Raw genomic sequence first — 21,417 nt, forward strand, 5'->3', positions numbered from 1 at the left:
ATAAGAATACTACTAAAAAAAGCAAATAATGTTTGTTTATGATGTATTCCTATGCTAAGCTTATGTATTGCTTTTCCAGATTTAACACTAAAGAGATTTGTTTCCCATGTGCACAGTTCATAAAGAGTGCAGATGATAAGGGGTAGCTATTTCCTCAGTAAATAAACGTCCTTAGCTGCCACAACATAATTTCATTCCTTACTCTTCTTACCTTCCATTTGTTAGCAGTGTGCTTTTTCATTCTAAAAAAAGCCCGACTCAACACATGCACACACAAAAAGCCCTGAACAACAAAAAACTTCCTTAGTTATGAGCTTTGGCTTCTGACCAAACATTTAGTGCATCTGAGTCACATTCAGTTGACCCAGGACTGGGTTTTCAAATTGTCAAATAGTTCCAGTATTTGAAGAAACATTCTGAATGCAAAAATAGGGAACAGTGGCGATGTAGTTCATGAGCTATTTACTGAGTAGAGAAAGATTGCTTAAGAGAAGGAAGCTCATTTGAAATGTTTATAAAGTCTACAGCAGTTGCAGAATATTTTTTTTACACATTCTGCCATTTGAAATGAAAGATAGAATCGGACAACGAATCTATAATTCTGCGTAAGAAGCGGAAGCAACTTGGAGATTCATACACTTGTATGAATTTGACTATATGGTCTGTAGGACTGTCTGGTTTTCTGTAGAAGCTAGAGATATCTCTACTGTGGCAGGGTTTTTTGTTTTTAATACAAAATACTAGTACTCATTCAGTACTAATATCAGTATGTTGTTCTAATTAGATCACTTCTGTTTAATGTATAAGTTCTCAGTCGTTCCCATCAGTTAAAAATTAGCCTTATTTTCACTGATAACCAGTTTTATGTTTGGCTGTGTCACTGGGGAATGTCTTAGACAAGATAGTTGCACCTTGCCAAATGTAAATTAATATCCTGCAATTGCAGACTTGGTTAAACGCCATGCTGGTGTATTAGGACTTAGCGCGTGTATTTTGTCAAGTCCATATGATGTACCCACCTGGATGCCACAGCTCTTGATGGATCTCAGCGCCCATCTTAATGATCCTCAGCCTATTGAGGTAAAAGTACCAATTTTCTGTTCAATATAACACATCTAAAATAGGCTTCACTAATTATTCTTAATTTTCCTTTCCTAGAAAAAAAAAAAGGAACCTATTCAGAAACTTAGTTTCTGCTGCTTTTTATTAAATGGTTTCAAATACGTTTTAAGTCATGGACTGCTTTTAAGTACTTTTTGTAGCAATTCTGTTCTTGCTTTCAAATTTGAAGCATAAACTGAAAGCTGCAAGAACTGTAATGAGGAAATAGTCTTTTTAAATTAAAAACGTCACTTATGCATGACATTCTAGAAAATATCAACCTGAATCAAAAAAATCACTGAAATTTTTAATCCAAGGTTTTATAAGCAGCCCTAGAAAACAAGTTTTTAAATGAAATAGGTACCTCTGTGGTTTTTGTCCTACTTGGTTTTGTTGACCTTTGCTGTTTTGACCAGAGCAGTGAGTTTATGGCTGAAGAATTCCTTAGATTTAACAAACCTTGCCATGGTGTGCTTTACTGAATCAAGAAACTGAAGTTTTCTTTTGTTAATTTAATAATAATTATTTTAATAACAGAAGATAGATTTCCTCTGATTTGTTTCTTCTATGCACCTGGTGTGATTCACCAACTCTTTCTCATGTTTTGAGACCCAAACCATTGGTTTGAAATACCCAAGGAAGAGGGGAGAAACATTTCACTTGAACTTTCTAAGAATATACATTTTTTCAAACTCAAAATTGTGGGTCAAAGAATCCTTCTAATAAGACTAACCAGAAATGTAAAAATTAAAATACTGGGGAATTGGGCTGAATTCCCCAGGGTCCTTCTCACCTTTGCAGCTGCTCAAATACCTGGCTCTACTCAGCAGTTACTTTTGTAGTATTCAATGTTTGTTTTGTCATGTAGCTTAAATCCATAACTGATACAGATCAATACTGATTGTCTGCTATGCAGATGACTGTGAAAAAAACGCTATCCAATTTCCGGAGGACCCATCACGACAACTGGCAGGAGCATAAACAGCAGTTCACGGATGACCAGCTACTAGTGCTTACTGACCTCTTGGTTTCACCGTGCTATTATGCATAGGTAGGTAAGATTATTTGTTTTGACATAAATTGACAGAAACATCGGTCCTACAAAATCTACTCTACCTCTTGAGTCTAACATGGACTACAGGGAGGAATCTCTCACCGTGGGGAAAATGCTACAGGCAAAGAGAAGTCCCTTGCACTTCCAGTGATCTGCTCAAGACTAGATCTATTTAGGTTAAATATTATCCATCTTTGTGTGTGTCCCTGTATTACGGTAGTATTTTACTAAGACACTTAGACTTGTTTTCTTGAATATTGATGTTCCTTTTCTCCATTTTCTGCCAGTTGGGTGTCTTTTAAATGCCTGGCAGTTTCACTAAAGGCAAGGTACTTGCTGCTTTGTACTTTTGATGCCTCTGAGGACTTTTCCCTACCACCTAGTCCAGTATATCATCTACACCTCACGATGCGGAGTGACTGCTACCAAACTGTTGCCTTTTCCACGTTATGGCTTTGCTACCAGGTCTCTTTGCACAGGCATGACCCCAAAGAGTGAATCTATTCCTGGAGTTCCTATTTGTTACACTACAACATTCTGATCTCTGTTGTACTGTGATGTTTTGTGACAGTGTTCCAAGAGAAGTTTTAATTTATATTTTCATTTTATTCCGTGGTAATAGCATGAGGCAATAATCTTGTTTTGAATTCTTTCTTTTCAGGTTTCTCTTGGGAAAATGAGGCTGTAGGAACCTTTCTGCGAAATAAAGGAAACTCAAATAAACTTATCACGTAGAAAACTTTGTTTTGGAAATCCTGATGCCTAATCAAAACCACTTTTAAATGCAAACAAAAAGACCTGGTTCTATTCAAAAAGAATTTCACCTCCCCAGGGAGCAGCTGTGGGAGCCCCACAGTCTCCTTGTGACTGCGCTTGCAGAGCCTGATTGTGAGTTTATTGCAAGACCCTTCTCATTGGCCTGCATTACACATCAGTCTTGTTTCTGCTTTCTTGCACACGGTGACTTACACTGCACATTTCTTATCCTCTCTTTCTGACCCTTCTTCCCAGCTGTTTTCCAGCATCAAAGATATGCAGAACCAGAGTGCTGCAAACCAGAGTATTCTCAGTGAAGCTCTCCAATTCTGTTGATGCAACTTCTGACCTAGTCAGCATACAATACCAGGAACCTATCTTTCTCAGAGTTTATTTTTCACTACTTGGATTTGCATGCCCATCAGGTGATGGGCTCTGTATCATTCAGTCCACCTCAGGGCAGGATTGCCTTTTTGTATCTTCTTTGTCAAAATGTAAATAGCAGATCTTTGTGCAGTATAAGTGATGGCAGGACAAAATATGGGGAGTGAAAGCTCTTACTGCCTGGCCAGGTCTTCATAGATAGCTTGACCACGTGTGGAATAAAAATGTATGATTATCTGCATATTTTTAAGGGTGAGAGACTGTGGGTGTTTCCACATAATTAGAGCCCACAGATATGAAATTCTGGACTGTCAAGTGATGGTTGAATTCACAGAATGAAATGTATGCACAGTGGGAAAAGGCACTGAATGGCTATTTTTAACATCATACTCTTATAAGGATTGTCACTGTTTGAGCAAGTGTATCTTGTTCGAAGATTGTGGAAGTTCTGTATTTTTTTGCCTGCAGCTTTGTTCAGAGACTGATATCTATTGGCTATTTAACAACATGTTTAATATGTGTTACATAGTTGTAAAAGACTGTATAAATTGTAGAGGCATTGCATTGACAAAACATTGTACAGTTTGCAACCTTTTACATAACACCATTGTGAGATTAATTTGTAAAGATTCATACTTAGATGTTAATACAGTAGTAGTTCTGGCTTTTGTATCAAATCAAATGCCATTATTAGTTTTTTAAATTATTTTCTTTAACAGAATATCTCTTCATGTCTGAAAGGCAGAGGTTTTGTTTTGGTTTTCTTGTATCTCATTATTACTATGTCTCAGATTTTAATGCAACACTTGTGGCCATCTCTAAATGCTGACATCACATATTCTGGTCTGATAAGTTCATAGAATGTGAGGTACACTGAAATAATTCATAAAGTGGTGTGTGTTTCAACTTTCATGCAACCCTACAGGAGCACTGATACATTTCGAGTGATCTACCTGCTGAGTGTGTGACTCATTCCAAACTTCAAAGCACAGCAGTGTTCCTGGTGCAGTATTTAATGAGTGTCAGCACACAGATGTAACCACTGCATAGCGTAGTGCCAAAATTATTATTTCAATTGTGTACGTAGTTTAAGACCCAATAAATGGACTGTTTGTAACATCTGCATTTTTTGTATTTCTGAAGTGGAAATTTCTTCTTTTGAGACTGTAACTTAAGGTTGTTTTCTGTGCTTTTGAGCTTTTGGTATGAGGCATGTGTTTATTGTGGAATTTGGCAGTGAGTTAAAGATTAAAGATACAATTCTAATGGTTGGGAAACTAGCTTTTATATTTATGTAAAAATATTTTCTACCTGGCAAGGCTTGCCAAAAAACTTACTAACTTCTGACAGATACAGTTACAATTGGAGAAACTAGTTTGAAGTGGAGCTGGTTTTGCTGATAGGATTAAGAAAACTTTAATGGAAAGTCTTTGCTGCAGAGGATTGTTTTTAAAGTGTGTGTTGGCAGATTAACTGATGGAGCAGATACTATGTGTGCTGTTTTGCTTACAGTAAGGGCAGCTAACTTACAGGGTCCTGGTCTGCTGCTTTTTACTGTAGTTGGGAGTTTCTTATATACCTATAGTCAAAGTGTAGCTGGAATTTGCTGTAATGTTGAGAATCCAGTGCTCTGTAGAGAATTGTTCTGTAGTCAGAGCTATGATGGCAAATAAGTAGGTGGTATTCATTCACAACAGCTGTTTATAAATCAGCAATAAATTACTTGATCCAAACAGATTGCCCAGAAAATAAGAGTAACTATTCAAAGTGCAGTTCTGTAGCATAAAATATACCTATGGTAGTGTGAACAAACTTGTATTGACTTTTTGTGGGTGAAAGGTTGTCAGTCTCCTATTCTGAGAATGTAGGAACAATTTTGAGTTCTTTATCAAATACTGCAACTCCATTGCTGTTTTTATTCCCTGACTTTACCTGAGAAATACACACATGTAATGAGTTCTGAGCTTTCTGTCGCTTTGTCTTAGGCTGTCCATTCCCTAAAGCCTTAGAGATGAAACAACTGCAATACCTCAGTCTGGAGGAGGAGTCATTTCTGGCTTGAGAAGAGAGAATTTTTCCCCTTGGACAGTAAGGGAGATGGAAAAGTGTATTGGAGATGGTCTGGTAGCCCTGATAGCCTTAGTGACCATGTGTCAGTCTGCACAGATCATCTCGGTGGCCACCGCTGTTCGAAGCACCAAAGAACAGCAGTGATCTAAGGCAGGATTTCATTTATTTGTTGTTTGAGGGTTTTTGTCCACCCTCGAGTTGCAGTGACTTATTGTTTAGTGGCTATCTTGCCAGAGTATTAAGAAGGGAGTCATTTCCTGTATTTCCATAACCAAGTAGGTATATTTGTGCATCTGAAAACCTGATGAAATCACAGCAGAGACATGTTTATTTTGATAAAAATGTATAAGAGAATTACCAAGTAGGTGAATAAGACTAAGTTCTGCTTTTGGGTGTCACCACAGACTTGACACTGGTGGATGGTGTTACTAACCAGTTGAGCTAATCTGTATATGGATTTTTCAAAAAATGAAAGAGGAAAAGGTATGATGGTCATTATTTCTGATATGATATGATTGTGTTCCTTTTATGCCCAGGTAACTGCCCTCTGACCCTTTTTACTACTTTACCAGGCTGCTGGGAGTCCTTAGCTTGGTACACATGGATGATGTCTCCTGTCAGGCTTTCACAGTTAGGCATCCCCAGCATCCCACACTCCCTTCATTCTTGCACTTTCTTCCGCAGCTTCAGACTTCATGGAATCCTGCAGCAGAGACTCCAGCTTCCTTTTTTCTCGTGCTGTGGAAAGCACAATAATCGGGTAAGATATAAAAGGGAAAAAAAACAACTCATCAGTAGAAGGACCTGCTGTGAATTACCAGCTAACTTGTTTTACATTCTCACTGGCATTGTGCAGTAACTAGAAGGCAAATTTTCTGGATTTCCCTATCGCAGAATACTTGCTGTATGTAGTCATGTGCTGTACAGGCTCTGGAGGAGGGGATTTCTAATAAGAAAAGGGGAAATTCACCTGAACCTGATCTAGACTTCCAGGATGTCTGCAGGCTAGAGGTAACCATGCTCCAGGGAGGGGGTTTTGTGGTGGTTAGTCTGACAAAGTACCCAGGGAACTAGGGTAGTGGTAGTTTCACAATCTGCTACAAGGAGTTGGTGGTTTGATTACAGAAGAAAATTACACTGTGTGGAAGATGAAGAATATTGCTAAGCTGTTTAAGGCAATGCACACAAATTACAAGCAAATTGTGATTGGTTTGCACTGAGGGTTTTATCTCTCTCTTGGTCAACAGGTGCTATGGAGAGATATTTAGAAGGGAAAGTCCATGCAGTGAAAGGAAAAAAAAGGTTAGTTTTGTCTCCCTGGGAAGGAGAGTGACTCTGAGTAAAGGAGTCTTGAATCAAGAGTTCTCTCAGAGCAGATGAAAGCTTAGACTGCCTACAAAGGTTATCAGCAAAATTATATTTGATTTCTGATGGATTATAGTGCAATTCTTAGAGGAATTAGCTACATTGTAACAAGGCAGACTTTTTCTGAGGGCAAAAAGGAGAAGGGGCCTTTCTGGCCTTGATCCTTTTCTAATTCTAGATTAAATTACTTTTTCCCCAAAAGGCTTGTGGAAGTTCAGACTGCTCTCCCTGCCTGGGCTCTTAGCACCCTTACTGCTACTGGTATTTTGTAGAAATTACCTGAGCAGACTGCTGCTAGAGATGGAGCTGGACAACTGCTTCCCTTGGGGAGTAGTGAGAGGTACTGGGAAATAGGAGGTGCAGTCATCTCCGATTGGCATACTTAGGAAAAACAGCAGTAAACCAAATAGATCTGTTTTAGCAATAAGTGTAGTCAGATTTGTAATAAGTCTAGGTAGAAGCCAAGGTGACTTCACACAGGAAGGGTTCTGTTAAGAGTATCAGTTACAAGCTAGGAGAAAGTAAAAAATTTTTATTTATATTTTTCTGGGTTAACTTTCATTATTCCAGCTTCCTTCCTTTACGACTCTTTTCTTAAAATCAGAAGGTAGTGTTCTTAGGCTGAGATGGGGGCAGATTTTTACAATTAAAAGTAATTTCCAGTTTCTTATGGTAAATACCTGCAAAACTTGACAGTGTTGTAAAAAATGTCTTGGGAACACAGTTTCTCCTTATGCAGTAGGAACTCGCAAGACTGAACAATATTTGAGAAGCTCTATAGTACTAATGTGCTGGGTTTTTTAATTAATTAGTTTAAAGAAAAGGCTTTGTTCACTGTGTTCAGTGACCTTCTCCCGCCCTCTCCGCCTCCTGCAGCATTCGGGTGCGAGGTCTCTGCCGAGTGCCAGCCGCCATCCACGGCGTTGCTCAGTGTGCGTCGCTGAAACACTCTCCGGCTTGTGCTTTTCTGCTGAAATGTTCATATGGCTTGCAGGCTGTAACGAGGAACGGAATTTCCTTCACTTGGAACTACAGTTAATAACTACAGAGGGGTGAAACATCTTCAGCAAAATCAAAACACCACCCTGGCTCCTAATGGGCCTGCTAAACACTGCGTTAATGAAATGAGCGACACTCTAAACCTGCTACTAATAGAAAAATGCAGCATTTTCTTTAGCTATTTTGCACCTAACTAAAAATAGCTAAAATTCTAAAATCGCTAACTCTCCGTAAGGCCCAAGTCATAGAGTTTTGACTTCTAAATCCATTTCTCAGCATCTCAGGTGGGGGTTTCAAAAGCACATAAGCAATCAGAGCTTCAGTCTTACAAACTCCTTTAAACAACATGGGCTTGCTAAAAACAGTCCCGTTAGGCATTTGCAAGCTTACATCTGTATGTGTGCTTCCACCTGCTAATTTTGTAACTATAGGAAATTAAAAAGTCTTAACTGTGGTCATCCAAGGCTGAGCATGTGGCCAAATACTACCTGGAATTACGTAGACCTTCCCAACACTTCAAAGGGCTCTTGTTTTGCAAAATACATTACTAGTCCTATGTTTCTGATAAGTGAAACCAGAGAAATTGTCATAGCCTAATGTGGTCTCAGAGATTAGACATAGTCTGAAACTAAGGTCGGTTTTCATGTGGTGTCTTGCTTACAGCTGAAGTGCTGTGTGCTACCTGCTCTGCAAGTATGTGGATATTGTGTGCACAACAGTTTGACATGAAGAGAATAATCATCACTGTTTCCTCAGTATTAATCACTTTGAAATAATTCGCTCTTGCATTAGGCTGATGTTTTGTCAGTCTTGTGTAGTCACACAATTCAGTGCACTTTGATGTTTATAAATAAGAAAATTCAAGGAGGGAGATCCCAGCTTGTCAATGAAAAAGCAACTCATACTCAGTAGGGCCAGGATTCACCCACAGAATTCAAATTAAGCAAGACTGGAGAACAATATTATAAGTAAGAGTGAAAATAAAAGTGATAGCCAAGCAGATAGAGAATATAGCTTGAAGCCATGGACATCACGTTTTGGGTTTTGGACCTTGTCCCTCCTCCTGTTTGCAACTAAGAATGAAGCCAAGGCAAAAGGCACCTGACGTAGGTGCCCAGGTTGCACAGCACTGTTGGAGCCTGCTCTGATGGCTGCTGCCATTTCCCTGCCACGGACCCCAATAACAAATCCAGGCTGACTGCAGGCTGGAAGTGTGTTTAGCATGCAAGACTCAGAGGCCGGGCTGCTGTTGTGACTCATAGGTTTACTAAAAAGATTGCTCTTAGTTTTAGAAAGAAAGGCATCGAAAAACAAATGAGTGGATAGCACTTGATAAGCTTTCAGATGTCAACCGGGCACTCTTGTGATGGTTCTACAAAGCACCACTATGCTTCTGCATGATTGCTGGGGGTAGGGGAAGATTATTAAGTCAATATACAAATTAATATATATAATGGGTATATGTAGGAATGTACAGTATAGGACAAGTGCCCATGTGTAAATTGGAAATACCGGGTCTACTGTGTTCTCATAGCACTTTTGTGCCTTGCCTGGCTGGACTTTCTTACAGCTGCATTTCCAGTGCCTGACATTGAGGTTCCCCAGTTGTGTCTGTGACAGCCTGTACTGGCTCAGAGAACATGCTGAGAACATCATCCTCAAGCCCATGTAAGTATTTCAAAATGATCCCTTTAATGCTCAGACACCAACCACTGTCCCTTTAAATGGCAAGTACTGTATTTGTGATAGTAGTAGTTGGCAGTAAACAGATAACTAATAGTAATTATTCCCCCTCACCCTAGGAATGCAGAAGGTCCTTTGCCTTAGAACCTGTGTTTCTGGGTGCAGACAAGCAGGCAAAAAGGGCATTGTTACCCTGCTGAGTTTGCTTGGGAAAGCAATGCAAAAGCGCAAGCAGGAGCAGACACAGTGTGCAAAACTGCCTTGAATTTTGATGATCAACAGGTTTTGATTTGGGGCAGGTGTCTTGGCAGTGTCAAGTCAACAGGGAGGGACCTCCAAGCCTTGAGAGCCCAGCTGTTGACCTGCTATCCTGGTAAGCGTATGGCCGCACAGCAGAGCCTCCACCAGCCTTATCTTACCCGAGCTCTGCTTCATGAAAGCTTCAGGCCTGAGCCTCTGCCCTGTCCCTGTGCCGGGGGGAGCTCTGCCCTGCTTGTCCCTCGGCCGGTGGTGTGGGAGCCCTGGGGAGCGGGAACAGCTCCTGACGGTGCTTGTCTAGGAGGAACGCTGATGGAAGTTAAGGGGGAAGAGACTTGGTGGGAGCCGTCAGGAACGGAGGAAAACCAAAGCCTGTGTTCCTACAGCGCCTTGCCCACAGACGCCAAGCCTGTGCCACTGCTTCATGCCGAGCTGGAACCGCAGGTGCAGAACCCCAGCGCCCATTTAGGAACCCCGGGGGGGGGGGGGGGGGGCGCCTGCACCTGATGCTGCAGCACCGGCACCCCAGCACTCCCTTCGTCCCAGGGTCCCTCCTGCTCCGCGGCAGCCCCAGCGCCTTCCCCGGGGCGGCGGGGCGAAGCTGAAGGTCTGTGTGCGCGGAGGGCCCCGGCCCTGCGGGCGCCGCGGCGGAGGCAGCGGGGCGGGAGCCGCCGGAGGGGGAAGGGGCCGGGCCCGGTCGCGGCGGCGGGCGCCATGGCGGGGCGGGCGGCGCCATGTCGGGGGCAGCCCTGAGGGAGCGGCGGCGGCGCGGCCCTCTGCGTGGTGCGGGCGGGCCGCCCCCGCCGCGGGCCCGCCTCGGCCGCGGCCGCGGTGAGGCGGCGGGCGGAGATGAACGGGTCGGGGCGGCTGCCGGCGGGGGGCGAGGAGGAGCCCCCCGGCGCCTCGCTGCTGCCGCTGGGCGGGAACGGCAGCGCGGGCGGCGGCCCCGGGGAGCTGCGGGAGGGGACCCACGCCGCCACCCTGGCGGCCTGCGCCTCCCTGCTGGCTCTCGTCTTCTGCCTGGGCTCCTACGGCAACCTCATCGTCCTCCTGTCCTTCTTCGACCCGGCCCTCAGGAAATTCAGGACCAACTTCGACTTCATGATCCTCAACCTTTCCTTCTGCGACCTCTTCATCTGCGGCGTGGCCGCCCCCATGTTCGCCTTCGTGCTCTTCTTTGACTCAGCCCGAGGCATCCCGGGCGCCTTCTGCTTCACCTTCCACCTCACCAGCTCCGGCTTCATCATCATGTCGCTCAAGACGGTGGCGGTCATTGCCCTGCACCGGCTGCGCATGGTGCTGGGGAAGCAGCCACACCGGGCTGCCTCCTTCCCCTGCACCCTCCTCCTCACCCTGCTCCTGTGGGCCACCAGCTTCACCCTGGCCACCCTCGCCACCCTGAAAACCCGTGGCTCCCGTCGCTGCCTGCCCATGTCCAGCTTCACCAGCGGCGAGGGGAAGGTCATCCTCTACCTGTACGTCACCGACTTCATTTGCTGCGTGGCCGTGGTGTCCGTCTCCTATGTCATGATTGCCCAGGCCCTGCGGAGGAACGCCCAGGTGAGGAAATGCCCACCCATGGTGGCTGTGGACGCCTCCAGACCACAGCCCTTCGTGGGGCCCGCAGCCGCCCGGGCTGGGGAAGGCAGGCAGAGCACCGTGCCCGCCTTGTACAGGAACCAGAGCTACAGCAAGCCGCAACATGTCCAGACGCACGGCTACACCAACCACCTCAGCCAGCCGCTGGCCACCGCTGCCAGCCGGCTCCAGCTGGTGTCAGCAGTCAACCTGTCCACGGCCAAAGACTCCAGGGCGGTGGTGACGTGTGTCGTCATCGTGCTGTCCGTCTTGGTTTGCTGTCTCCCCCTGGGCATCTCTTTGGTGCAGGACATGCTGTCCAGCAGCGGTGGCTTTGTTCTCTACCAGTTTGAGCTGTGTGGGTTTACTCTCATTTTTTTCAAATCTGGATTAAATCCTTTTATATATTCCCGCAACAGTGCCGGACTTCGGAGACGAGTCCTGTGGTGCCTGCAGTACGTAGCCCTTGTCTTTTTCTGCTGCAAGCAGAAGACGAGGCTTCGGGCCATGGGCAAAGGCAGCCTGGAAGTCAACAGGAACAAGTCATCCCACCATGAGACCAATTCAGCGTACATGTTGTCTCCAAAACCTCAGAAAAAGTTTGTGGACCAAGCTTGTGGTCCTAGTCACTCCAAGGACAGCGTGCTGAGTCCCAAGGCTTCTGTCGGGCATCAGCACTATGCACAGAGCAGCTCGACCCCCATGAACACCCGAATCGAGCCCTATTACAGTATCTATAACAGCAGCCCTTCACAGGAAGTGAGCACTCCAAATAGCTTACAGCCGGTGAACTCGACTTTCGGGTTTGCCAAATCCTACATTGCCATGCATTATCACACCACCAACGACTTGGTGCGAGACTATGACAGTGCTTCGACTAAGCCGATACCAGTACCCTCGGTGTAACCGTAAGAAAGGGTTCTGATCTAGCTGATCCAGTGGGTCCCCTTCTTTGCTTTTGTTAATGATTATTCTAAATTATACAGTATTGCTGTACTGATGTTAATTAAGAAAAATGCCAGTACTGTTAATATCCAGCTATTTGCATTTGAAGTGAATACAAAGATAGTACCTCCGTGATGCCTTTTTGAATTTATGTGGCAAGTCAAAAAGGGCAGTGTTTTAGATTTGTATTTGGAATTGTTACACTAGGGTGGTTTTGTTACTAAATTTTACTGCTGGGCAAGTAAAGAATAGAGCATTATAAAGTTCATTACTTCACAGGTCAGAGTATCTCGGAGAACAATCTGAGGCTGCACCAGTAGCAGTATTACCTGTTAAATTTCATACTTGCTGTATTTTCAAGAGGAAAGAACTGGGATGATGCTTGGTATTGCAATACTTAAGTTTAAATTCTACCCTTGGCAGAAGGTTGAAAGAATTCGTGGTATTTTGTTGTAACAAGTGTCAGTAATAACAGAAGTCCTTTCTATTTGCAGGGTGAAATCCTGGTTCCATTGAGGTAAATGACAAAATTTCCATGAACTTCAACTGCAGTTTAGGATTTCAGTCTTGGTTTCCTAAAGCATGACAGGGCATTTTGCAAACAGTTATACTGCCACTGGGGAAGGACTTTAGAGAAGTGTTGTGGCACTGTAATAAACTTCTGAAGTATATATATATATTTTAATTTCTGCTGTACATTTATTTTAAGGATTGGTGGCTCTGTGTATCCCAGAATAATCTATTTGGAGAAGTATTTTACATCTGATAGAAGTAACTGTGCAATACCTAAGTATAATTTTTACCTGAGGATAAAGGTGATTATTGCAATATTATAGTACTGATACCCTGTTAGTGATGCAGTCACCTCTGGAATTTTTTAATTTGTAAACTGTTACGCAGAATAGTGTTACTGGTTGCTTTTTTGTCTATGACTTTGTATAAAAGTGGGACTTGGGGGGATTCGGCTGTGGTATTCCTGACAGGTAGAACTAGCAGCTATTAACATTTTTAAAAACAGAATGACCACGTAACAAGATGACTACAAGTTTTTGAGGTTCTCTTAAGAAGCCTAACATAAGTTTGATTTAAAGATTAATAATCTACTTACAAACTTTATCTGTTGGTCTACACAGTGAGCAAATAACAGAAGTTAAATATTTTTTTATAAATCTGACCATTTGTATTGTGTCACGTGTTGTGGGAATTCTTTATGAAATGGAATGATTCGAAGGCATTTAAACTCCTGACAATTAATGCGTTAAGTGGCCAGGTCTTTTCAAAACAAGCAATCACCTTTTGACTTCTGTGGAGTTCAGTAGAGCCATAGTATCTCCGAAATAATCATGCCACAGACTTTTTGTGCCTCGTTATAGGAAAATGCCACTTCTTTAGTGAAATGACAGTCATGGAAAAAGGAGTTGTTACTTTAGAAACAGAAAAACATTCACATCATTGCCGTGAGTTGTTGGTTTAGGCTATTTGTTAACTAAACCATTTTAAAGATTTTCCTGGAAGACTCTCACGTTATGAACATTGTTCTTTGTTTAACACTCTGAATTTTAATTAATTTTGAATAATTCAATACAGCTTTCTTGCAATAAAATGGATGTGAACAACTTTCTAATACAAATGTAAATTGAAATTATTTCCGTATGTCTTTTCTCTCTGCCCAGATACTTTTCTCTACAAATGAATAACATGGTTCTTTCTAAAGTAACTATAAAAGATAACAAAAAAAAAAATCTGTTTTGTTTGTTTTTTCTGTCTTTGCATTTCTTATTAGTGCAAAGTGTAATTTGGAGGGAAAAAAAATAGGTGGGACCCTGCCATTTTGTCTCAAACTATATGTTCTTAGCAGCAATTACAGTTTCAGATTGTAAGGAGTATAGGGTAGGACCCCAAAGGTGGTTGCAAGATGGGGTACTCTATGTACTTGAAGGGAGTTGAAGATAGGCATTAAGACTGGTTTTAACATTAAGCAGTTTTGGCGTTTGCTGCACGTATGTATGGCTCCTGCTGTGCTTTTGGTTTGGTCCATGTGAACTTCATCCCATGACAGAAGATTAAATGTAATTGCCTCACACCTTATAAATGTAATTTGAATTGAGTGTTCATGTTGGGAGTCAAGCAAGAAGGGTGCAGCTTTAGGACAGAAGGAGGTTTTATTGCCTTTACAAGATAAATTATTAAGACAAAAGAACTCAAGTTCCTTCAAAGCACTTTGTAATGTTGTTCTGTTAACTCCTGGTGCCAGTTGTATTCTTAATACAAGCAATGTGTTACTATGTTTATAGTGCCAGACAGGAAAGCACAAGGCCTTGTAATCTGCAGTAGGAACAAAATCTGATTGAAGTTGTCATTTGTACTAAATAACTGTTTCGGGGGAGGTTTATGGATGTAGTTAATAGAGATTGGGTTTAGAAAATACGGAGGTACAATTTCTTTGAAGCAAATCATGAACTGAAGTAACCAGTTATGGTATGATAAAATAATTGGTTTAGAGTCTTCAGGAGTATAACTTTTCTTTTTTCCTCTAGCCCCCTTGTTGTATCACAACCATTTTCTGCTGAGCACAGAACCAGTCAAGCATGACTGTGAGGTTAAGAAAGCAGCCATCTCATTGAGAGGGGAAGCAATGGAGTGCTGGACGAAGGAGGTGGAAACTGTCTGTGAAGAGAGGAGACGGGTAAGAGAGGAAGCAATGAAAGCTTGTGTCGTGGTTTCAACCCGGCTGGAGCCATGCACCCTGCAGCCGCTCGCTCACCCTCCCCTGCCCAGGGCATGGGGGAGGTAATTAGAGGGATGCAGGTAAGGAGACTCGTAGGTTGAGATAAGAACAGTTTAATAATGGAAATAAAATAGATTAATGTAGAAATAATAATAGAAAATACAAACGGGTGGTGCACAATGCGATTGCCTGCCACCCACAGACCGATGCCCAGCCTGTTCCTGGCTAGCGATCCCAGAGGAGATCCCGAAAACCACAGTCCTGGAAACGAGAGCCCCACGCTTCCCGGGCAGACCTCACTTACACACTGACCATGACGCGGTATGATACAGAACATTCCCTTGGCCACTTTGGGTCTGGTGCTCTGGCCATGCTCCTTCCCAGCTTTGTGTGCACTTGCACCCAGGCAGGACACGGGGAGTGGAAAGGTCCTTGATTTCTTGGCGACAGCTGAAAACATCAGTGTAGTATCAACATTCTCATACCTAATCCCATACTGAATCCAAAACACAGCACTGTTCGAGCTACTAAGAAGAAAAATTAGCTCTATCGCAACCTAAACCAGGACAGTATGTGAATACTGACTGGTTTAGGAAAAGTAGCTCTGCGGTTAGTGCCGTCTGTAACACAAGAACAAGAAAGGATTTCAAGAATGTGGAAGGTGGCAAATCCAAGACTCAAAGTGCTGAACTTTCCTTACTGCCCGTTCATACGCTGTGGACCTCATCGCTGCACAACTGTGTAGATGAAACTAGGAAGGTTTAATGGGTGCTTCACATGGGTCATACAACTACTGGGAGCCTGACAGTTAATGCCGACATGTTTTGGAATATCTGTAAACTTTAGTAATTAAAGCAGTCTTTGATTTCTGGGGTTAGGATGAACCCATCATGGTGGAACATGTTATTCAACGTATGTCTTCAGGGTGCTTTTCAGCTTCTTCCGAAGTTGCTGGAGATGGCCACGGTTGCAGTATTTGGCCCAGGGACTGTTCGTTTTTGAAAATCGGTGTTTGTGGTGTTAGGTGTACTGGCAACAGTTTGACCAGGGTATCTTGTGAAATAAGGAGCAGCCTCAAAGAAAGCATAAAGAAGCTTACTAGAAAATCAGCTGATTAATTACTTGGGGCTGATCTCACTAACAAGTGACTTCTAGTTGTGTATGTGAATAAAAGTGTTTGAAAGATTTTATAATTCACAGTCTTTTTAAGTCATAGATCTCACTTTGTGGTGATGAGTTGACTTTTTCAGCTGGTGGCCTGCAGTATAGTATTTTTTATCCTTTATATATAAAAGCTAGGAGCTGCTAATACCAAATAATTTTAAAGAATATCTACACAATCTCAAAAAGTTGATACAGAATGTTCAGCAGTTGGGCACCACCTCAGAACTTTTTAGTCTAGAGAGATTTCTCCAAAGCGGTATACGTTTTTTTTTTTTTTTTTCTAAGTCACAGAGCCAGTCTGTTTTAGCAGTAAGGCTTCAGCAAGCTGGGGAGGGCAAGAAGGAAAAATCGGACAGATGACAGTCAGGAAGGATCAGCACCTAATAATTTTGTGCCATCTTGTGATATTTTATGGAATGTATGGTTTAGGTATATAATTTGTCACTTGTTAGGAAAGTTGTGAAAATTATCCCCCATCTAGTTTTCAGTAACCTTCCACTTGCAGGACAGGGAATAAAAAGTAAAGGGATTTTAAATTAAAAAAAAAATAAAAGGGGCGGAGGGAGCTTTAAGTAAAGCAGGGTTGCAGAGAGCAGTGTAAGATGTTCACGATGGAAACAAAGAGAAGGCAGGTGGTAGATTAAAATAACAGAATAGTCTTGCAGGCATTAAGGTGGCATCCTATGGACAATTTCTAGGTTTGCCTTCTGTCTGTTTTCAATGGGGTTTTTAAAATGTTTTCTTAAAGTATTTAAGAGGAGCGTGCCTGCACCGATGCCACAGGTGGATGGAGGATTACACCAATGGTCCTGCTGCTGAGTGCTGGTAAGCGATTCTGCTCGTGCTGTGCACAGCAGGAACAGGGTCCCTGCTCGCTCTTTCACCAGTTAGCTGGCTGCCAGGCTGACAGCAGGTTAAAGAACAGGAAAATAATTCAGTTTTCACAACAGTCAGTGTACATTACTCCTCAGGCTTGCTGAGGAAAGATGAGTTTGCGCAGCGTGCCAGGAGATCTCTCTGTAAACAGAGATGGTAGAGGAGGGTGAATCCTCCTCTGCTCTTCTTCACTTACACCGATGGAAAACTGGAGAGTCGGCACCGTGGGACAAAGTGGGGAGAGGCAATTTCAAAGAACTTCTGGGTTTGTGAGCACTTGTCCTGTCCCGTGGTGCAGTTGATGCAGATAGCTTTGATTTGAATGGCTGTTTGGTTATTGTCAAGTTCAAGCACTGCACTTCATGGATATACCAAGTACAGTATCCTGCAGTTTAATCAGTACTGGCAAATTGGCTTTGTTACTGTGTGCTGATAACAACGGGTCATCGTCAATTCCTATTTAAAATGAGTTTATGTTTAGTATTAGGAAAATGTTTTCATTCGTTACAAAACCTGTCCCTGAACCTTGGTCCCAAGAGTCAAACAGGTGATGAGCTGCAGTGTGGGGTTTTCCCTTTTCACTAGGAAGCAGCATGGGGAGGGTGAAAACCAGGTACCGCTCCAGTTGGATCTTTTCCTTTTCAAAATACACTGCAGAAGAGTTGCATTTGCTGATATCTCCTTATGTTTGTTTCATGTTTCCCCTTTGGGCATCAAATACATAGGTTGGTATTAGTCTTATTTTGCCCCAGCAGAGCTAATTCCTTTTCAGAGTACGTGTTTCAAACGCGCTGTTCCAGATGTTGTACATAGACATTCTGCATTCCTGGGCCTGTGGTGATGTGCTGGTAAGTCATTTGGGTTTGCTCTTCTTATGCTACACTGTATGATTTGTTCTCACCTGGTATTTGTCTCCCGTCACAGTCTGTTGATTTTCCTTGACTGTGAAAATTAGGTTAGCTGATTTTTTAAAATTATTTTTTCAAATACAATAAATTATTAAGTGATGACAAGGCCTATACAAAGGTAGTGCCGAATTCATTTGGAAATGGGTGAGGGTGATTGTGTCAAGTGAAACTTTTATAAGACTAAATAATATACAGAACTTTCTTGCTTATTCTTCAGAGATTTATGATACCAGCATTTAAATAAAGCTCAAACCAATTATTTAAGAGTAGAGACTGACATGCTCACCTGGATCTTTTTTGATTATTTGGTTGTATATGTTAATCTGTAATTACAGCAGATTTTAAAGTCTGATTTCTTTCACCAGTTACTGAAACCCAGTGATGTAGCAGTGTGGATTTGCAATTGCATCTCTTATATGGCTATATTAAGTAAATATTTAATATTTTCTCGCTAAACCACAGAAAGAAGCTGTTACCTGTGTACTGTCACGGTTTGCATTTTTCTTAAGTGTAAAGTGTATGTTCCCATCTTACGCTGTACTAGAACTGAGAATCAGAACTACAACCTTACCTGCGAGTGACATTGCTTTTCACTGCAATAATCTCAAAAAGACAGTTAGGACATGCAGTGTGACTCAAGCTGTTCTTCCTTTCAGGTGACATCCACAGCATTTTAAGAAATGCTGGGAGTAGCTGAAGGAAGCCAAGCACCTGGGAAGAAAAGATCAATGCTCAGGTCTCAGCGCTTTGGGTAACGGATTCTTTTATCGGACAGAATAATGCGCACGCTACAAACTCACTAGTAACCTCTCCTGGGGCTGATCTGCAACAAACCCTCACTGCAACACAGCAGCCTTTGCAGGAGGTAAACACAGAAATGCTTTTATTTGACCACTGACTTTCCAGGCACAACCTTTACACGTTTTTGTACCTCACTCCATCTCATACACCTCCTGAGCAGATCCGTTTTCTGCTCTCACAAGTGGTTCATTGGTTGTTTTTAAGACAGCTGCTAGCTGATGCCAGAACATTTTCTGTTTGTGTTCATCAGGGCTCCACTTTAAGTAGGTTTTCCTTTTCAGCAGTTTCCTGAGTTTACTGAACTTCTGCGGCACACTGTTGGGCGGGAGGTCTTCCAGCACAATCATGATGAGGGAATCCTGATTTTCATTCAGGACGCGGTGTTCAGCAAAATACAGTTCATACTGACACCAGCAGCTGTTCACAAAACTGGGAGAGAGAACAAAAAGGACTTTATGACTGTTCTCTATGCAGTAAAAAATGTTACCGAGTACGGGATGCCCCGGTTTGAAATCCCTCTCGTGGTAACATATCTTGAATCCATCAGTTTCCAGTTTTTCCAGTAGATTCTCTTTCGTCCAGTTCGCATCTTGCTCGCTGTATGAAATGAAGGCATCGAAGGGCTTGTTTTCTGGCCTCTTCTCGTACTGCTTCCTCTTCGCCATGCACCAGTACCAGCCCATCCTCACGTACCACAGCCCGTCGAACCGCCAGCATAAGCTTGTCAACACCAGAACCACCAGGATGGCAACGCAGGCGGTAACAGCCATCTGGATGCCCAGGGAGCAGTGCAGGAGCGTGAGGTTGCTGCTCTCCACCAGCGAGCCCCTTCTGTCTGGTGGGAAGCTGCACCTGAGGCTTCCTTTGCCGTTTATCTGCAAGTCGGGGTTGTGGATATAGACATTTATGAACCAGTACAAGTCGCAGTTACAAAAAAAATGTTTGCCTTGAACAGTCAAAACGCTCAAACTCGTTAACTGGCCAAAAGTGTCCTCCACTATGGTGGTAATGGCGTTGTCGCTAATGTCTAACTCAACCAGAGAAGCTGGGAGAGAGCCACGCTGTAGGAAGGAGATCTTATTCCCTGACAAATTGAAATATTTCAGCATTGGAAGAGATTTCCCAAAGTGATCAGGGAGTTCTGAAATTAGGTTGTGACTGCTGTCCAGATTAGTGAGCGCAGAAAGGCAGCTGGCAGGTTCCACTCTGGTGATTAGGTTTCCCGAAATATTAAGATACTCGAGTTTCTCCAGGGCATCAGTTAATGACAACATGTTCAACTTATTTTTACTAATATCACATTTCGTTATGGTCATCGGGAAATACTCAGGATGCATAGCTGTGACTTTATTATTTTGAATATTAAATATTGTTAAGTTGTAGAGAGTTTTAAAACTAGGGGGTATTATTTTAATATCACTGTTGCTTATGTCGAGGTGCTGCAGGGAGGTAGGTAAGTCAGGAAGCACAGAAATCCGGTTGCTGCTGAGATCCAAAAATATTAATTCTTCCATTGTGCCAACAAACCACTCTGGCAGTTCTACAATGGAGCAGTTGGACATTTTCAGATGTTTCACTTTCTTTGGAAGGCTTTCAATGGGTGTACCAGCCTGGTTTCTGACCAGAGAAATGGCATTAATACGTACACTTCCAGAGGGAAACGTTGGAACTGCATTAGCGTTTTCTGGACGCACAGTATATATGAAGTGATTTCCTTGAACATACATGTTTTCTAAGTTAAACATTTTTTTAGCAAAATTTTGGGGTATTTGACTTATGTTGGTGAAGGACAAATCAATTACCTTGATGGTTGAAGGGAGACACAGCGTGTCCAAGCTGTTTATGGGATTGTTGCTAATGTTTAAAAACAAAAGCTTGCTGAATGGGAAGTTACAGATCCCCTCAGCATCTAGAACGTTAATTGTTAATTTGTTGTAGCTGGCATCAATGGAATGCACGTTTTTCATTGGGAAAAACAGGCTGAAGAGCGACAGAAGATCCATTTCCAGGTCACTGTGACTAATGTCAAGCTCCAAAACTCTGTCCAGCTGATCTTGGCAGAGATCCGGATCCAGTTTTAACATCAGCTCATCCTCAGAGAGTTTGCTGTATGACAGATCCAGTATCCCATTTATTGGTGCTCCGCAGAAATTAGGCCCTAATGTGACTGTTGGAGAGACTGTTACATTTTTCTCTGCTCTTCGAAGAAGATTCCCTGTACTTCGCCTGACTCTCGGCTTAACATTTTTCAGGACAGGTGGACCTCCTGAATGTGGCAGCTCCTTGTGGGATGCAGAAAGCTCCAGAGCGACCTCTGAGGATTTCTTACAAAGCTGCAAAGACCTGGAGGCTTTGCTAGTGGGTAAGAGCTCCAGGTGGGGTGGAAGACCTGATACAAGAAGTTTCTCATCATTAAATGATAAATTCATAGAAACAAGGCTGAGCAGACTCTCAAACACTCCAGGTTCAATGTCCTTAATCCAGTTGTAGGAAAGGTCTAAAACTTCCAGCGCGTCAAAACCTTCCAAGTCTCTCTTGGTTATTTTTTCAATTATGTTATGTGAGAAGTTGAGAGCTCTTGCTGTTTTTGGAGCTTGTGCTTCTGATAGAGAAGAGAGGTTTAAATAGGAGTAGTTATAAAACGGGAAGGCATAGCCTGTAGGTTTTCTCCGAGTTAGAAATCCATTTGCTCTACTGAATAAGAAAGAAATGAAGTAGAAATGAAGGTTTCCAGTAAGGATCCTCAT

The 21,417-nt window shown here is 42.7% G+C and overlaps 3 protein-coding genes across 6 annotated transcripts in view; 2 read left to right on the forward strand and 1 right to left on the reverse strand.

Annotated features, from left to right (window-relative positions):
* Window positions 1-4,420, forward strand: part of PSME4 (proteasome activator subunit 4) — a 70,012-nt gene extending 65,592 nt beyond the window's left edge. For both annotated transcript variants that reach the window (XM_032989310.2, XM_032989309.2), the window contains exons 45-47: window positions 947-1,080; window positions 2,018-2,152; window positions 2,817-4,420. In XM_032989310.2, the coding sequence (XP_032845201.1) occupies window positions 947-1,080; window positions 2,018-2,152 (269 nt within the window). In that variant the 3' untranslated portion in view covers window positions 2,817-4,420. The remainder of the gene's footprint in view (window positions 1-946; window positions 1,081-2,017; window positions 2,153-2,816) is intronic.
* A 5,605-nt stretch (window positions 4,421-10,025) lies between these two features.
* On the forward strand, window positions 10,026-13,935 carry GPR75 (G protein-coupled receptor 75). Of its 3 annotated transcripts, none has more exons than XM_032989535.2 (2): window positions 10,026-10,114; window positions 10,747-13,935. In XM_032989535.2, the coding sequence occupies exons 1-2, from the start codon at window positions 10,095-10,097 to the stop codon at window positions 12,152-12,154; spliced, it is 1,428 nt and encodes a 475-aa protein (XP_032845426.2). In that variant the 5' UTR covers window positions 10,026-10,094; the 3' UTR covers window positions 12,155-13,935. The 3 variants fall into 3 exon arrangements, with proteins under 3 accessions (XP_032845426.2, XP_032845427.2, XP_032845425.2); XM_032989536.2 differs by lacking the exon at window positions 10,026-10,114 and adding an exon at window positions 10,199-10,277; XM_032989534.2 differs by lacking the exon at window positions 10,026-10,114 and having other exon boundaries at window positions 10,476-13,935.
* Window positions 13,936-18,743: 4,808 nt separating this feature from the next.
* On the reverse strand, window positions 18,744-21,417 carry LOC104368164 (toll-like receptor 2). Its single transcript, XM_009975442.3, has one exon. The coding sequence runs from the start codon at window positions 21,415-21,417 to the stop codon at window positions 18,802-18,804; it is 2,616 nt and encodes an 871-aa protein (XP_009973744.3). The 3' UTR covers window positions 18,744-18,801.

The sequence above is a fragment of the Tyto alba genome, unplaced genomic scaffold, assembly GCF_018691265.1.
Source record: "Tyto alba isolate M040663 unplaced genomic scaffold, T.alba_DEE_v4.0 Super-Scaffold_16, whole genome shotgun sequence".
Taxonomy (NCBI): domain Eukaryota; kingdom Metazoa; phylum Chordata; class Aves; order Strigiformes; family Tytonidae; genus Tyto; species Tyto alba.

What these genes read in the sequence shown, in the direction of transcription:
- GPR75 (XM_032989534.2), top strand. Translation starts at nt 10,520, where the DNA reads ATGAACGGGTCGGGGCGGCTGCCGGCGGGGGGCGAGGAGGAGCCCCCC.
- LOC104368164 (XM_009975442.3), bottom strand. Translation starts at nt 21,417, where the DNA reads ATGAGGATCCTTACTGGAAACCTTCATTTCTACTTCATTTCTTTCTTA.